Source organism: Lygodium microphyllum, chromosome 4 (assembly GCF_053477565.2).
Source record: "Lygodium microphyllum isolate KBCC chromosome 4, Lygodium_microphyllum_v1.1.10, whole genome shotgun sequence".
Classification (NCBI taxonomy): domain Eukaryota; kingdom Viridiplantae; phylum Streptophyta; class Polypodiopsida; order Schizaeales; family Lygodiaceae; genus Lygodium; species Lygodium microphyllum.
The window spans coordinates 172,225,133-172,242,907 of NC_141138.1; the positions used below are offsets into that span (position 1 = coordinate 172,225,133).

The window sequence follows — 17,775 nt, forward strand, 5'->3', positions numbered from 1 at the left end:
ATCTTGCTTCAAGGAAGCAATGGATAGATAGGACAACAATAAATGGTATAAAGCCATGTTGTGAGAGATGGAATCTCTTAAGAAAAATGACACTCGGGACTTGGTGCAGTTGCCTAAAGGGCAAAAAACACTTCCATGCAAATGGGTTTACAAGATGAAGGTCACTTGTGGTTCCTCATCAAAGTACAAAGCAAGATTGGTTGCAAAGGGGTACAAGTAGGAGCATGGAGTTGACTTTGATGAGATTTTCTCTCTTTTAGTAAAGATGACTACATTGAGAACCATTTTGGGTTTGGTTGCAGTTGAAGATATGGAGCTCATACAGATGGATGTAAAGACTGCATTCTTACGTGGTGATCTGCATGAAGACATATATATGCAACAACTTGAAGGGTTTGTTGAAAAAGGGAAAGAAAAAATGGTATGTAAGCTCAAAAGGAGTTTGTATGGGCTGAAACAAGCACCAAGAGAATGGTTGGTATTATAAATTTGATACATTTATGCAATCTCAAGGTTTTTATAGAAGTCAAGTAGATCACTGTTTGTACACTAAGAAGGCAGCAGATGGCAGCCTGATTATCTTGGTTCTGTATGTTGATGACATGCTGATTGCTGGCAAGGATACTCATGCCTTGGACTCACTGAAGCAAATTCTTCATGGCAACTTTGGCATGAAGGATCTTTGTGATGCAAATCACATTCTTGGCATGCGAATACTTAGAGATAGGTCAAAAGGATTGCTGTATCTATCTCAGCAGGAGTATATCTCCAAGGTGTTGCAACGTTTCAATATGGAGGGGGGGAAAACAATTGGGGTTCCATTGCCTCCATATGTGAAACTCATTGCAGAGGACAATCCTGCATCTGATGATGAGAAGGTTGAAATGACCAAGATACCATATGCTTCAACTGTTGGCAGTTTGATGTATGCCATGGTTGCTATACGTCTTGACATTGCCTTTGCAGTGAGAGTGGTTAGTAGATACATGGCAAACCTTGGTAAAAAGCATTGGGAAGCAATGAAAGGTATTATGAGATACCTCAAATGCACAAAGGAGTTGTGCATCTGCTTTGGAAAGTAGAACACATCTGTTGTTGACTTTATGGATGTAGACTATGCTAGTCATGCGGATTGCAGAAAGTCCACTTCTGGGTATGTGTTTACTTTCACAGGAGGAGCAGTCTCTTGGATATCGAGGCTACAAAAGTGTGTTGTATTGTCTACTACAGAGGCAGAGTATGTGGCTGCCATTGAGGCATGCAAGTAGGCTTTATGGCTTTCACGTTTGGTGGGATAGCTTGGCATCACAGAGTTACCTGCTCTCCACTGTGATAGTCAGAGTGCTATCATGTTAGCACGGAATCATGTTAGCCACCGATAAAATCTTACTCCTTAAAAGCAGCCCCAACAAGAGTTATTGTTTAAAAGGGATTTATCTTATTCAATAGGACTAGTACCCAAAAATCCCTTGTAAAAGGACATGTTATGGGCATCTAGCATGTCTCTTTGTGATCATTCTTCTTTTGCTCCTCCTTTTGAAGTAGTTCTTCCTTCTTTAGCAGCCTTTCCACTCTCTATTTGTCCATACCCCTCGGAGGAGGCGCCGCCTTGTTGGAGAAGGTGCTGCCGCCTTGGTGTTTGGTGGTGGCGTCCTGTTGACCAGCCTACCTTCTGGCTGCTGGATATTGCTGTCCTGCCTTGGAGAACATCACCAGCCTTGAAGGATTATCACTAGCTGCTGACTTGCTATTGCCTTCAGATTAGGAGTAGTTCATTCCTAGAGTCACTGTCAACATCATTTTGCTGCCTATAGTCATCATCAACGTTCAATTGATAGGACTGTTGTCACCAGGTGGTGATACTTTTTACAGTTGTTTTTCTTATTTACTTATATAAATATTTTATTTTTCTTTTCTTTTGTTGCTGTTGCTTTTTACCCCCAGAGTTCTCTTGGAATAAGCAAGATCTTTGCATGGCCAGAAGAGGTAGCCATTGGGACAAATTGGACTAATGGTTTGTTTGAGCCTTAGGACCAGTTCCATATTGAATGGACACTGAAGAATAGAATGCCAGTGATTTGGGATTGTGTGGTTAGCCACTGGAGATGGTGTAGGACAATGAGCCTGGCCAAGATAGAAGATGCACATGTGAGAATGCTCACGGAATAAAAGTCACTGTAACTGAACCACATTACACTTTTGATGTGGTCGCAATGATAAAAGTTGCACATAACAACTTGAGGAATGCAGGGGTCACCATCCCTAAAATTTAGGGAGTTGCTATTTTTGGACCCCAGAATCTGTTCGCGTCATTGTCTTCGTTTTTACACGAGGATTAATTCTCTGGTCTGTGCCGAGGTCAAATTTTGCACCGATAATGGAGAATTTTAGACCGGAAGGTGTAAACGGGAAAATTGTTACATGTATGCCATGTGGGACAAATTCCCAAGAGAGAGAGAGAGAGAGAGAGAGAGAGAGAGCATTAAAAAAAAACGTAATAGGCATAAGGGGCAGATGGGAGAATGAAGTTTTGAGGAGCGGAGGGTAGATTGCTGCAAGAAAACCAGCCATGGAGAGTACTTCTACGTCTCTGACTCAAGCACAGAAGTAGAGCTTGCTCCCTCTGATCACCTCTCTCTCTATTCTCAAAAGAAATGCTTTGCATGATGGATTGATTCCATCGAAGGTACAATTCTGTGTTTTCTCTGCACATGCTGAATAAGAACAGTGAACTCTGCTCATGCCGAATAAGAACAGTGAACTCAGCACATGCTGAATTGTAAGAACAGTGAACTATGTTCATGCTGAATAAGAATTGTGAACTTTGCACATGCTGCCTCGTAAGAACAGTGAACTCTGCACATGCTGAATCGTAAGAACATTGAACTCTGCTCATGCTGAATAAGAACAGTGAACTCTGCACATGCTGAACAGTAAGAACAGTGTGCTGGACAGTAAGAACAGTGAATTCTGCACATGCTGGACAGTAAGGGGTGTTGATCTGGACATGCTGTACTATTACTATGCAGCTGGGATTTACTTAGAAGAGATGAAAACCTATTGTTCACAGGTTATGTATTTTGGAACATTACCATTTTTGTAATTTTCTATCTTTTAATTGATAAAGAAATACCGAGAGGGGCGCCAGTCTTCGGGGCCAATCTGGTGTTGAGCGAGAGAGAGAGGTCTCTGTTTATGTGTGTGTATGTAAAGTCCAAGTGTTAATTGAAGGAACTACCGCTTTATGTGAGTCATAGACCGGTTGCAATTGCATTTCTCTCCCTTCATTGCTATCCACATCATTCCTTCTGCTTCTTGGAGTCTTCATGACCATCTTGCTACTTGGAGGATTGTTGGGGAGGACGGTGGTTGGCTCCCTCCACCATTGCTTCATATCATTCCTTTTGTTGCATAGAGTTGTGATGGAGATCCTGCTGACCTTGAGGATTGTATTTTCCTCCCTCCACTCTCCTATAGGTGGTGCCATCCTTCTTTAGTTTGGATAGTGTAGTTATCTTGAACCACTTTGGTGTCACGAATTCTTGGGCTCTTCTTAGTCTTGATTCTAGTGGTTGTTTCCGCTTCAAACCTATGGTTATTTTACAAGGTGCGTATGTCAATGAACCAATCAAACCTTGAAGATGAGCCCCAACTAAACTTTAGTGGTCAAGTCTCTCTTGCTACCCTCGATCTTATTAGACCTTAAAAAAAGAAGGTATCCCCAAAGAATAGAAAGAGAATGGGCATCTTGCAATTTAGAAAGCTTATGGAAGAGTACTTAAGGATAGAGTTGCAAAAAGTTGTCCATCCCCTAAGGGGGGGTGCATTTTATTAATGGTATGTTAGATGTAAAAAATGGGCACAAGATGTTGCAGCCCCCCAATCGAAGTTCTTTTCTATTCCTTAGCTACCTCCTTTGCATTCTCTTGGCAAGATAGGTTGAGGCATACCGTATTGCAAAGTTTTTTATTGATGAGGCGAGGATTGTGAGGACAAGCTAGGGTTCCTAAAGAAAGTAGAGTATAGAAACACGATTAAAAAAAACTCTGAAAAATGCAAATGGAGAAATAAGAGAATGAATGTTGGAATGAAACTCAATAAACAAACTAAATATGCTAGGTGTTGTTGAGCTAAAAATGCTTTAGCTTTACTTAAATAGCCTCAAAACTTACTTAATTATTGAAGAAACATAGTTTATTTAAAAGAAACGCGATCCTAGAAGTTTCCCTATCCCATAAGTACAAATCTATTTGGGAGGGCCCAAACTTTCTATAAATACGTATGCTACTTTCCATTCAAGACATAATCTCGTTTTTGTAGATTTCAGGTGTTTCAGCTCGCTGCCCACACCCCGTTCGTAGAAGACATCTCAACCAAAGATGTCCATTGCTGTCTCCGTCAGTTGGCACCTGATTTCCAGCCCTCTACATGCAGTTTGAAGCTGATCCCAGCCAAAGGACTGCTGTTCTTACGTAGACCTGCTGGTGTATAGCCTGCCACGTTATCACAGCCTTGCGTTTGCTTCCTGCAGACTGTCGCCCAGTTGCTGCAGCTCTCGATTGGCAGTTTTCTTTCTCTCCAGTAGTTGCTAGCTCCTATAAGTTGTTGCCAGGCTGTTCTGCTTGCGTTTGGCAGTTTTCTCTCTCTTGTAGGCTGTCTTGCCTGCATTTTTAGTATTTCTCTCTTGTGCAGGCTGTCTTGCTTGCGTTTTTAGTTTTTCTCTCTCCTCATTGCCGTTTGCATCAGATCCAGCTTTTCACTGCTGCGTTTGGTGGTGTTCGACATCTGGAGGCTGCCTTGTTGTGATTCTGGATCTGTTGAGAGTACGATACACTCTCTAGCTCATTACCCTTGCCCTGATCCTTGAGATACAGGAGTTTGAGGCTGAGTATTGATTCACTGCATAGTGTGTTTGCTGCATGAGCATTGTATATTCAGCAGTTATATCACTTCAGTTATTTTTTGTGTTCATTGTCTTTGAGTTACCCTAACCTTAATTGTGTTCTTTTATTAGTCTGTGCTTTGTCGTACGATGTTATTTGTATTTCTGTGATAGAGTATTTCTTTACATGGTATCAGAGCCTGGTACTATTTGAGAAACCTAGATCTTTGATTTGAAAGCTCTCTGCAAGAAGCAAGAACAACAGTAGGATCAAATGACTTCGAACACATCAATACTAATTAAGTCTCCAGAACAACCTATGTCGAGAACCAAGTGAGAGTGGACAGAACAGCTTGCTCCACAAAGTTTCGACATGGTGGAAGACACTTTTGACAATACGGAAGAAAGGCTATATAAGCTTTTCACTGAAGAATATCATGTGATCGAATCATTGTGGACTTTAGACGAAAGAAGATTGAGGAGCTCGATCGAAGGATTGCCCTTTAAGAGAAGCTACTCAATGAAGGTATGTATGCATTTTTCTCTTCAGATATTGCGCATAAATTTGATGATACTGTAGGGCCGTCGAGACCTCTCTTAGGGATGGGGCTCCCTGTTGGAGAAAGAAAATCGGAGTATGTTCTGTTTTTTCATCCTCTTCCAATCGCTTTGGTGCAAGGTACTTTAGATTCATCTTTTGTTCCTTCGTCTTTTAGCTCTTTTGCTTTGCAATATACTGGTAGAAATCATGAGGAAGTTAGAGTACAATCCGTTGACTACGGAAAATATTCTCTTGAGGACAAATTCTTGTATGTTAATACACATTGTGGAGATTATAAGAAAAAGCCAGGTATCTCTCCTTCTACCCTTTCTTCTTTTCAGTTTACTTCTCAAAAAAAGAATGAATTTGGTGTTCCTATTTCTACATTGCATGGTGCATCATCATCATCAGCATCATCATTTCATTTTCAATCATTAAGTGATAAAAATGAACAAAATGCATCTGCATCTTTCACTCCACAAATTCAAAACCCACCCATCCCATCACATTGTTCCGTTGCTTTTCCACTTCCTTTTACACCATTTACATTTCCCTATCAAACACCTCATATTGCATATCACACCGCACTAGGGGGTTATGAAAACATAGGCATTGCCTTTAGGACCTTATCCTTTCCTCTATCGGGTGATGTTCCACCTATTTCTCACACACTTTCAAGATCATTGCAACCTTGGTATATCCCCCCCCCCCACCTACCCACCCCCCAAGTCTCTCCCGAGTGTGGATCAGTTGGTACCACAACATGCCTCTATAATATTACCTAGTGGACCTCCTGGTCATGCTACTGTGCCCTAGCCAAGCTTTGGATAGGGTTTTCATATCCTAGTACCTCCACCTCCATCGGTACCTTATGGAAACATTCATGTTCAAGTGCCTCTGCATCAATTGACACTCATTGGATACTCCCAGCCTATTTTTGCCTACCCATCTTTTTCCCCTCATTCTTCCTATCAGACATACCCACCACCACCATCTTACTCTTCACCTCCATCTTATTCCACTTTCCCGACACCTCATGGTTCCAGCTCATCTTTTGCCAAGCATACTTTCAATGATAAGTCTCGTTTTAATGAGCGAAACTTTACCACTTGGTTGAACTTGATGAGACATGTCCTTGACTCCCAGAATCTATGGGATCTTGTGCAGGGGTTGGAACCCCAACCCTATCCCGCACTTGTTCCATATGAGGTCGTCCACTCATGGAAGGGTAAGAATGCCTTTGTTATTGTTGAGCTGATGTAGGGCTTATTGCATGAGTTTCATTTTCAGCTTCAGCATTTTGAGTTAGCGTTAGAGCGATGGGCACACTTGACTGACCACTATGCGGCTCGGGATAGGACCCGCCATATAAATCTTGACCATGAGCTCCAACTCTTTAAAATCACCGGGATGACTTAAAAGTCAAGCTGGGTGAGTATCGACGACTTTTTACCGAATTTTCCACTACGGAGACTCCCAAGTCCTCTGACGATCAAGTCACATTGTTTCTGAAGAAACTGCCCAAGAAATACTTCAAATTTGTGAAAGGTATAGTTTCAAAGCCTACTATGCCTACTTTCTATGAATTTGAGTGCGAGCTGTTGCGTTACACACGGTTGTTCAATCAATTTCATATAAACTTTTCCTTAGAGGGGGCTCTTGTTGCTCATTCTCAGAAGGGGCAACAAGGAAAGGGCAAACAAAATCAAATCTCCGCTCAAAATCCAAAACAAAATGAATCTGAGGAATCACAAGGAAACTCCCAATCACAACTCAAACAAGGGTGGTGGAATGTACCTAAAAATAATAGGTATTATCAACATAGTGAAAAGGCTGGCCATTTTGACAACGAGTGTCGCTCTAAGGCAAGAGGCATAGCACCCAAATCTAAGTCTCAGACCCCCGCTCCTCAGTTAGGTAACCCCTAGCTGGGGAGGCAGGGCGATGACAAGGTACAGTTTAAAGGTCAGACTCATACTGTCACCGTCCAGCCATCTCAGTTGACAACGTTCTTAACTCCAGAGAGCTTCTCTGATTGGTCTGTAGACGTCCATATCGTCTCCATAGAGACATCATATGCGAGTCTTGTCCACATCTATGAGTTGCCTCTTGACGAGGTTATTGCAGAGGCCTACTCGTCACAGCCAAGCACTTCAGCTCCTGTTTGGATTGTGGACAGTGGAGCTATACTTCATATGACTCCTATAGAGGACATTTTCCGTACTTGAGCCCTTGCAGGCGTGCGGGTCCGTGTAAGAAACAACTCCTCGGTCAAGATTCAAGCTCAAGGTAGTGTTTGTTTTGGCCATTAACAAGGGTCCGGATTTGGCTTCGTTGGCCAATGTATACCACGTCCCCCAGCTTGGGGTGAACTTGTTATCTGTTAAGTAGCTTTGCCGGTTGGGGCGAGCAGTTTTCTTTATAGCGACCACAGTCGAGATCCTCGACTCTTAGACTGTTTTAGTGATTGCCCGTGGTGAGGCACAGCCTAATGGCCTTTACCACATGACACACTTTTTGACTGAGTTGACAGCCAAGGGCTCCGTGTTCCACAGCTTTCAGGCATTAGTCACATCTCGGGAGCCTACGAACAATGAGTGTCTTTGACAGAGTTATCCTGTCGTCAGTTGGTTGAGGGCCTTCCCCGCCTAAAACTAGCTCTCGATGTCTGTAAAGCTTGTTAGCTCAAAAAGCAACACCGTATCCTATTCCCTCAGCAGTCCACATATTGTGCTGAGGAGCCTCTCAGATTGATTCTTGTTGATCTTTGTGAGTCGACATCCACTGCTGCCTTAAATGGTGTACTGTACGTCTTTTTGATAGTGGACAATCATTCTAGATGCATGTGAGTGTATTTCTTCAAGCATAAGTCAGATGCTTTCATATATTTTTTTGCTTGGGTATTACTGGTTCATAACCAGACTGGTCGTTGTGTTGGTTGCATGAGGAGTGATAACGGTGGTGAGTTTATCTCCCACAAGTTTTTTGAGTTTCTACTAAAGCATGGCATCTCTCGTCAACTCACCTCTACTAACTCCCCCTCTCAGAATGGAGTTGTAGAGCGTAGAAATTGGACAATCATAGAAATGGCACGCTCTATGTTGTTCGTAGTAGAGCTTCCTGAGTGCCTTTGGGTCAAGGCTGTTAACACTTTGGTGTACACCCTTGATGAGTGCCCAACTGCGACTCTTCTTTAGAAGATCCCGTATGAGGCATTTTTTGGCTCTTGGCTTATCATTTCCCACTTCAGTGTCTTCGGGTGTGGTGCCTCTACATACACACACGCGCCTGATGAAAAGATAGAAAAGCTCATTGCCTAAGCTGATCTCCTTATTTTTCTTGGATATTCCTCTGAAGCGAAAGCTTATCGTTTGTTCGATCCTCGGACAAACAAGGTGATCGTCAGAAGGGACATCGTTTTTGACGGGAGGGATATCGTGCAATTCTTTGCACAGGATGTCGATTCTATTCCTCCTTCCACATCATTGGAGATTGTGTCTACTGAGCTTGGTCTACTTCCTGCTCCTGACGTTCCTGCAGATTCTTTATCTCACAAGCCCTCTCTGCAAAATTCGTTACCTCGTTGGTACCAGTAGACCATGCGGGATTCAGAGATCCTATCACCGGATTCTACTCCGGAGGGATCTAGAAGATCTGCTCGGTTTACCCCTCAGGCTTCATTTGTGTTGCTGTTTACAGTCGATTATATAGCGCATTCTGAGCCGGATACATGACAAGAGGCTCTTCAACACCCTCAATGGTGAAAGGCCATGGAGAAGGAGCTAGAGAGTGTTGACCGGAATGAGACTTCGACATTGGTGGATCATCCAAGCCACAAGAAAGTTATCGGAACAAAGTGGATTTTCAGGACCAAGCTAAAAGCTGATGGGACTTTAGATAAGTACAAGGCTCGCCTTGTTGTGCAAGGGTTTCGACAGAAGCATGACATTGATTATGAAGAGACCTTTGCTCCTATTGCGGGTTGACATCTTTCTGATTGCTTCTTGCGCTAGCCGCTCATCACGGTTGACCGATATATCAGATGGATGTCAAGAGTGCCTTCTTGAATGGTTATTTGGAGAAAGTCCATGTGGAGCAACCATCGAAGGCTTTCCTTTAGGGAACGTGAGGGATAAGGTATTCCGCTTGCAGAAATCTCTTTATGGGCTGAAGCAAGCACCGCGATCTTGGTTCCATAGAATGGATGAGTTCTTATGGACTCATGGATCCCATTCTACCCCTTATGATCCGAACTTATATGTTCGATCTACTGCAGAGAGGGTCAACTATATCTTGCTATACGTTGATGACTTACTCATCACAGGCTCAGATTTTGCTGCCCTAGTAGATATCAAGGCAAAGCTTAGTGCTACTTTTGAGATGACAGACCTTGGTTTGTTGTCTTATTTTTTGGGGATGGAGTTAGTGAAACGAGCCTTTCTCCTCGGATAGGGTGGTAAATCCTTAATTACAACTTAATTACAATAGTGAACAATAAATACAAATCTGAAAATACAAATTTACCTACTGATCTTGGACAATGCACACCCGATTGGCCTCAAAATTGACGCCTCTTTCGGTATTTCTTTATTGAAGAAAAAATTGACTTACAATGGGATTCTCCCAATCTCTTTCGGTATTTCAACTCCCCTTATTGTCCAAAGTGACCAGCAAGTCTTCAATTTATTTTGCCCCTTGATTCGGGCACTCAATTGGCCTTCACCCACTTCGTAGACGATGGAAACGCCCCAAATTCAATGGCTGGCTAGTCTTCCACCTGAATTCAGCTCAAATTCATCTTCAGCCTTGTTGAATCCAAGTCTTGGAGGTTCCAATTTTTGGCATGCTTCCCAAGGCTGCTGCTAAACCCTAATTTCTACTGTAAATTAGGGTTTACAGCAGAGAAATTTGCAATTTCTCAGTCTCCAAGGGTCCAAATGCTGAGATATTCGGAGCAAGGTTGTGAAATGGCTGGGAGATGAGAGGGAAAGCTGTAGAGAGAGAAATTTCAGAGTTTTGTCGTGAAAAATGTTTTGTCGTGAAAAATGACAGAAAATCAGTCAAGTGCAGCTGCTGCCCTGCCACAATAGCATGTATATGCAAAGAACTGAAGAAAATTAGTCATTTATTGCTGCTGCTCTGCCTCAACACCCTGTAGATGTTTTCTCCTGTTGTTGATTAGTCTTCTTTTGCCCTTGGCTGCCTTAGAAGGTCCTTCAATGGCTGCAAATCAGACCAACAGCTTTTCCTTCCTCTCCCTTGCAGGTTGAATTTATAGAAATGCTTCTCTTCAGCCTCTAAAGACGTTTTTCAGGCTTGCATAGGCATTTTTGACAAGTGGTAGGCTTCCCAAAGGGTTTTTCCAGCATTTATCATAATTAACTATTAAATTTAAGTCTTTAAATACTGAAAATTAATCTAATAATTATTTCGGTGCCCTAAAAAATAATTTGATTGACCAATAATTAAATTGGCTAGGCAACTTCTATTCCCGAGTGTCTCTACGCCATCTTTGACCATCAAATTGACGTTAGGTACTATTAAATGCTACTTCTCTAGTGTCACTAACTGACACTTATGGCCAAATGGATGACCTAGGCCAACAACTGGCACTAGATACCACCAAGTACTTGTGCAATATAACTTATAACAACTTTTGTCTTTGACATTCCGTGATTTCTTGGGTCCTGGGCTCGTAAATTTACTTTAACTCTAGTTGTATCTCATATGTGCATCATTTACTTAATCATGTGATTAAAAATTAATCCACATGTTAAGTGAGGCTTCAAAAATACATGTCCTCATAACAAGTAGTTCGTTCTGGAGGATGCATTTTTGTGTCACAGTAGAAGTATGTACTTCAACTAGTGGAACAGTACACTTCGGATCAGACACGGCCAGTGGCCACGCCTCTTGATCCTACTGTCCACTTATTGAGGGATATCCTTGGACAACCCTTTGATGCACATACCTATGCTCTATTGTAGGAAAACTTTGTTGGTTAATTCATATTAGGCCAAATTTAGCTTACTCAGTCAGCATACTCGGTTAGTATTTCACAGCACCTAGGATGTCACATTGGATTGTATGTGTTCATGTGTTACGTTACTTATGGTATACTTATTCTTATAGCCTGACATATGATTCTGATTTATTTTTGCAGGGGTACACTAATTTTGATTGGGTAGGAGATCTCGACACCCGGCGTTCTAATGGCGGCTACCTCTTTACCTTGGGCATGACTCCCATTTCTTGGTTAAGCCGTAAGCAAGAGACGGTGGCGGCTTCCATGGCTGAGGCCGAGTACCGGGCTCTCTTTGATGGTACCATCAAGGCCATCTATCTGAGGAGTTTACTGACGGCACTTCATTTTACATGTGACTCTCCCAGCGTTGTCTATTGCGACAACCAGAGTACCAATGCCCTTGTGGACAATCCGATCATTACACCACGGATGCGGCATGTGGGAGTCCACTTCTATTTTTCCAGAGAGTAGGTTGAGCTAGGCACCATCCGCCTAGAGTTTGTGTCTGCATCTGACAATTTTACAGATATTTTGATCAAAGCAGTCAACCGGCCGGTTCTTCAGTACGTGTTACCCAGGATCGGTTTGGGTATACCTTCCCCTACTTCAGCTTGACGGGGAGGGTGCTGTCCTTTTGCTTTCCCTTTCAATTTGAGAGGGGGCGGCTTCTACTCTTGACAGTGACAGTGATGATGCTTCGTGTTTTTAGACATTCATTCATTTATTGTATTATGGACATTTGTAACTTCATCTGTTCTATAGGATGATATGATTGTAAAAGGGCACTTGGGCAAGTGAACAGTTCCCCTACGAGGGCCCTGTCTAAGTGGCACCGTTACATTGCATCTTGCGTGAGCATGACATCTTGCATCTCACCCTTTGCATTACCCCCTGCATTGGCATTCTGCTCACATAAACATGAATCTGTGTGCATTTATCCCTTTTCGATCTTTTGGAAAGGTTGACTCTGGATCCACCGTATTTGTAGCATTTCCCATGGCAGTCTCCAAGGTAGTTTTTCCTTAGCTTGCTTGCCTACTTTGCTTGTCTTGCTTGCTTTACATATTTGCTATACCCTTAGCCATTTTTCTTCTTCACGGACACCCGGTAATGGTAGGGATAGTATGCTTGTTTTGTGAAGGTTTTGGGTCGGACCATTCTTTATCATTTTCCCATTTGGGGCACGGATACTCAATAGGTCGAAAACTGATTTGAATCCACACTTAATGCTAAACCTATCAAATTCCCAAATTAAAAAAAAAAAGTCCATAGCTGATTCCATCCGCCTTTGTAGGGCTCGGTAGGCCACTGGGCAGCCGACGTGCACCCTTTGTCTGATGCCTTGTCCTCTTTGGGGTGATCACTTGGACTCCCTTGGTAAGATTACCATCGCCTCTGTAGTCTTAGTAGGCCATTGGACAGCCGACGTGCATCCTTTGTTCGATGCTCTGACTGCTTGGGGGTGGGACTCCTTGGTGTAAAAGATCTTTCTCGTGGTATCGTTGTTGGGCCTGAGAGGGGGTGTTAAGCTAAAAATGCATTAGCTTTACTTAAATAGCCCCAAAACAAACTTAATGAATGAAGAAACCTAGTTTATTTAAAAGAAACGTGATCCTAGAGAGTTTCTGTGTCCCATAAGCACAAACCCACTTGGGAGGGCCCAAACTTTCTATAAATATGTATGCTGCCCTCCATTCAAGGCATAATCTCGTTTTTGCAGATTTAAGGTGTTTCAGCTCGCTGCCCACACCCCGTTCGCGGAGGACATCTCAGCCGAAGCTGTCCATTGCTGTCTCCATTAGTTGGCGCCTGATTTCCAGCCCTCTACACGTAGTTTGGAGCTGATCCCAGCCAGGCGACTGCTGTTCCTATGTAGACTTGCTGCCGTACAGCCTGCCATGTCATCACAGCCCTGCGTTTGTTTCCTTGCAGGCTGTTGCTCAGCTGCTGTAGCCCTTGATTGGCAGTTTTCTCTCTCCTCCAGCAGTCGCTAATTCCTATAGCTTGTTGCTAGGCTGTTCTGCCTGTGTTTAGCAGTTCTCTCTCTCCTGTAGGCTGCCATGCTTGCGTTTTTAGTCTTTCTCTCTCTTGCAGGTTGTCTTGCCTACGTTTTTAGTTTCTCTCTCCTGCAGTGTGCGTTTTTAGTTTTTCTCTCTCCTCACTACCATATGCATCAAATCCAGCTTCTCACTACTGCGTTTCGTGGTGTTTGACATCCGGAGGCTACCTTGCTGCGATTCGGGATCCGTTCAGAGTACGACACACTCTCCAGCTCATTACCCTTGCCATGATCCTTGAGATATAGGAGTTCGAGGTTTAGTATTCATTCACTGCATAGTGTGTTTGTTGCATGAGCATTGCATATTTAGCAGTTATATCACTTCAGTTATTTTCTGTGTTCATTGTCTCTGAGTTACCCTAACCCTAACTGTGTTCTTTTATTAGTCTGTGCTTTGTCATACGATTGTTATTGTGTTTCCGTGTCAGGGTATTTCTTTACAGGTGTGACAATGGATGCTCATGGAGCAGAGGGCTGTCCAACAACCACATCTCTTGAGGGAGTGGGTTGAGGGAAGTTGAAGGAGTGTGTTTTACTCTAATGGATCTTGAATGTAGAAAATTACCAAAGTTTGATGCCGAATGTGTTGTAGGAAGCATAGTGAGACGTCCTTCGAGGATACAACCAGCACACTAAATATGACACAAACCATATTTGCATAGAAAGAAACATAATGAGATGGACATTAGACTCACTATCTAGCCATAGTGCCAAATGGGCTCACCCTTGAGCCTAGGATGGAACAACAAATGAGCCAAGCCGCCATTGCTAGAGTTGGCGTGGCATATCACCAATCCATAGTGAGAAGGGTGTGCAAGTAGACAATGGTTCATTTTTGCCACATTAAGTGGGATCACACTTGGACTTGAGATCCTAGGTGGCTCTACCTGCACACACATATTGGTGTGGGTTGGTCGTATTGGATGCCAACTCTTGTAGTAGAACCTTGGGTTGTTTGCTGTTGGCTCCTAGAGTCAGGGTTAAGCGCATTTGGCTATACAGCTTGGAGGTGAGTTTGATGTCCATCTCATCATGGTTCTTTCTATGGTTGCATGGCTTGTGCTGTGTCATGTGTGCATGTTGGAGACCTACATGGGTGTTACACCTAGGCAGTAGTGATGACAGAGGAAACTGCCAAATGCAGCAGTTCTGGAGCAAATGATATTGCTGAGGCTGAAACGCAGCAGCAGAGGGCACTCGCTGAGGTGTAGGGCAGAAAGATTTCAGAAACACAGCAGTTTGTGGCTGCCCCACGTGCTGGTAGGCTGCAAGGCAGGGTGGCAGGCTATGTGGTAAGCACCAGGGCTAAAATGCAAGGCACTGGCACAGTTGGCAATAAACAAATGATGTTGACCAGCTCGGCAGCCAGTCGCCTCACTTTGGGGATACAAATGATGGTGATGAAGGAGGGAGGGAAGGCTTTGGTAAAGGCTGGAAACAGATGAATGTGATGATGGCGATGAAGATGATGGCAAGGGGCAAGATTAAGGGATTTGGACGAAAGAGTGCTCCAGCCCACGATTCCCTCTTACAGAACTGTCTGAGCCTGTTCTCCTACTGAAAACTCTGGAGTTTTGTAGCTTGAATAAGTCTTATTTGGAGAATGTTTGGGGCTGTACAAGAGCCAAGAGAATAAGTCCTTAATCAGAGACGAACTTTGAGGCTAATTTTGACATAACTGCAGACGGATGGTTTTGTGGATTCAACACAACTTAATTGGGATCGGGTTAAATGTACCATAGTGATTTTGTGGAGAGTTCAGCTAGTAAGATCTACCATAAGATGGCTAAGGATGAAGGACGAGTTGTAGAAAAGGTGATTAAGATGTTGTTATATATAGATGGCTGCAGAAAATAGTAAAATAGACTGCTTCAGCTATGGAAGTCTAAGTCCCCCATTAGGCTAATGTTTGTAGAGTTCTTACTGAAAGCTTCCCTATTGGGGACATGGCATCCGACCACAATTTTGTTCACGGCTATTGTATCTTTAGTGCTACGTGGGTGGAGATGACACTTCATCCTTACATTTCTTACTTAAAGGCTAGGAAGGCATCACTTTCTAGGGTATAGACATGTGTCATACTACTCCATGATATTAGCCATTGCATTTGCATTTTACTTATCAAAGTGTGTCTTACTTAAACGATAATAATAAGGGATGCACGGTTTCATTAGCATTTTATTATTATCAAAGTGGCTTATTATTATGATAATAAAACGCTAATGCAACCATGAACACTAATAAGGGATGCACGGTTTCATTAGTGTTCTATTATTAGCATGGAGACCATGCTAAAGACGTGTCTTACTTTAATGATAATAATAAAATGCTAATGCATTAGTGTTTTATTATTATCAAAGTGGCTTCCATGATATTAAGGGATGTTGTCATCCATGACTTGGCTCCTCCATTGCATGAGGTTATCCATATATGTACTACTAAGGGCCATACATGAGTCTTGGGAAGAATGCTTCAATGTGATACAATTCAGCCATAATTTTCTCAGTTGTTTCATTTCTCAGTTTACTAGAAATGCTTGTAATCCTTCATTCAGCATTGCATAAGGTGGTTGTCAAATGATTTGGCTGCTCCATGGCTTGAGGTTTTTGGATTTCCATACATCTGTAATCAATGTTTGCATGTGACTGAATGGGAATCAATGTGCGGGATTTGGGCTTCAGGAGGTTTCATATCTCTATTAATAGTTGAGTTTGCTTTTCAGAGATGTTTGTTTTGGCTTCATATATGGTTTGGATGACCTTTGGATGCTTGCCAGAATGCTGATCATACATCTAAACATTCTGTAATAATCAACCTTTGTGTGTGCGCATGTGGGACACAGAGAGAGGGGGAAAGGGGGGACGTGTTTTTTTAAATTTTGCGGGGGGTGGAGAAGAGGGAAGGATGGGGAGAGAGTGAGTGTGTGTGTGTTTTACACCGGTACATACTTTGTTTCAGACTGCTCACGGCAGACACGCGAGAGAGAGAGAGAGAGAGAGAGAGAGAGAGAGAGAGAGAGAGAGAGAGAGAGAGACATACCGGGTACATACTTTGTCTCAGACCACTTATGAGAATTTCCGCTATCGCTATGACAACAAGACAAATCCTTATGACCAAGGAATAGCTGACAATTTCAAGGAGATCCTTTGCTCAGGTATTCCCCCCTCCAAAAATAACTTTCGTGCAAAGATTCCACAAGAAGCTCCTGGATTTGTATCTGCCAGTATTCAACAAAGAGAAAACCCAGATGTTTTCAGCCCAAACAGCAGGAAAGGTTATGACATTGAAATGGGTAGTAAATCCATTTGGACCCCTCCAATGGTTGGTGGGGATGTGGCTCACGGTCGGACTACGCCTAACAAGGGAATGAAGCACGGGTATGAAGAATCCTTTGCAGAGGCATTGGGCAAGTCCCTTCCTTATAATGAAGCTGGGGACATCAGGGGAATGCATCCCAGGCGCAGTAGCTGGGGCCGCAAAAGTGGAAATTGGGAGATTTCATCTGATTTGCTAGCTTTATCCTCAGGTATTGGAGGAGAGGGAAGCCATAAGATCGGCCATAATACCCCTGTAATAACTAGAAATAGGTAGTTTCATATTATTGATGCCCTGCCTGCTCAAGAATCCTCTATATTTGCTCGGCTGGAAAATGAGTCTCGTCTGTGAGGAGGCATTGTATCAAAGATCAAGATTATTCTAAGAGTTCAATGTCTGAACATTTCCTTTGCACAATTATCTGTGTTTTAGAGAAGCTTATATGAATGATTCCAGACCCTCTGGCAGGGGCAGATCATTAAGGCTGGGGAGATGTTCTGGTTTGGGCCCTTACTTCCGACAATTCAGCTTTGTGAGGCTAATGAAACAGCCTTACAAGAGCTTCCCAACTGAATGTATTTGTCATGTACTGTAAGCCTGCAAGAAGATCAATTCAACATATTCTCTACTTGTGGAAAGCATTATCTTTTTGTCCTGTTTGGTCAGCATTTTGTGAATGCAAAGCTATGATGGTTGTGCGTATCAACTTCTGTAATAATTTGTGGTATTGTAGGGTGTATGGGCTTCGTCTTTTAGATAAACTTCAGTAGGCTAGATCATTTGTTTGTTTTTCTATGTGAAAGGTTCTCAGCAGGAAAGGCTGGCAAATTTGTCAATAGAAGGGAAGATCTTACTCTTTTAGCTACAGCACGGAATCTCTTTCTCTTTTAACTAAGTGGTTTGAAGTTTTTACCCTGTTTGGTCGATTATTGTGGAACCAGCAGCTTCTCATC

General features: G+C 42.8%; 1 protein-coding gene across 2 annotated transcripts in view; it reads left to right on the forward strand.

Annotated features, from left to right (window-relative positions):
* The window catches only part of LOC148037911 (putative protein S-acyltransferase 7), a 31,163-nt gene extending 13,686 nt beyond the window's left edge, over positions 1-17,477 (forward strand). The window contains exon 5 of one of the 2 annotated variants that reach the window (XM_087676918.1): positions 11,587-16,376. In XM_087676918.1, the coding sequence (XP_087533044.1) occupies positions 11,587-11,919 (333 nt within the window). In that variant the 3' untranslated portion in view covers positions 11,920-16,376. Of the gene's footprint in view, positions 1-11,586; positions 16,377-16,567 lie in introns of those variants that run through there. The other variant, XM_087676917.1, reaches the window with a different exon arrangement.
* Positions 17,478-17,775: the final 298 nt, after the last annotated feature.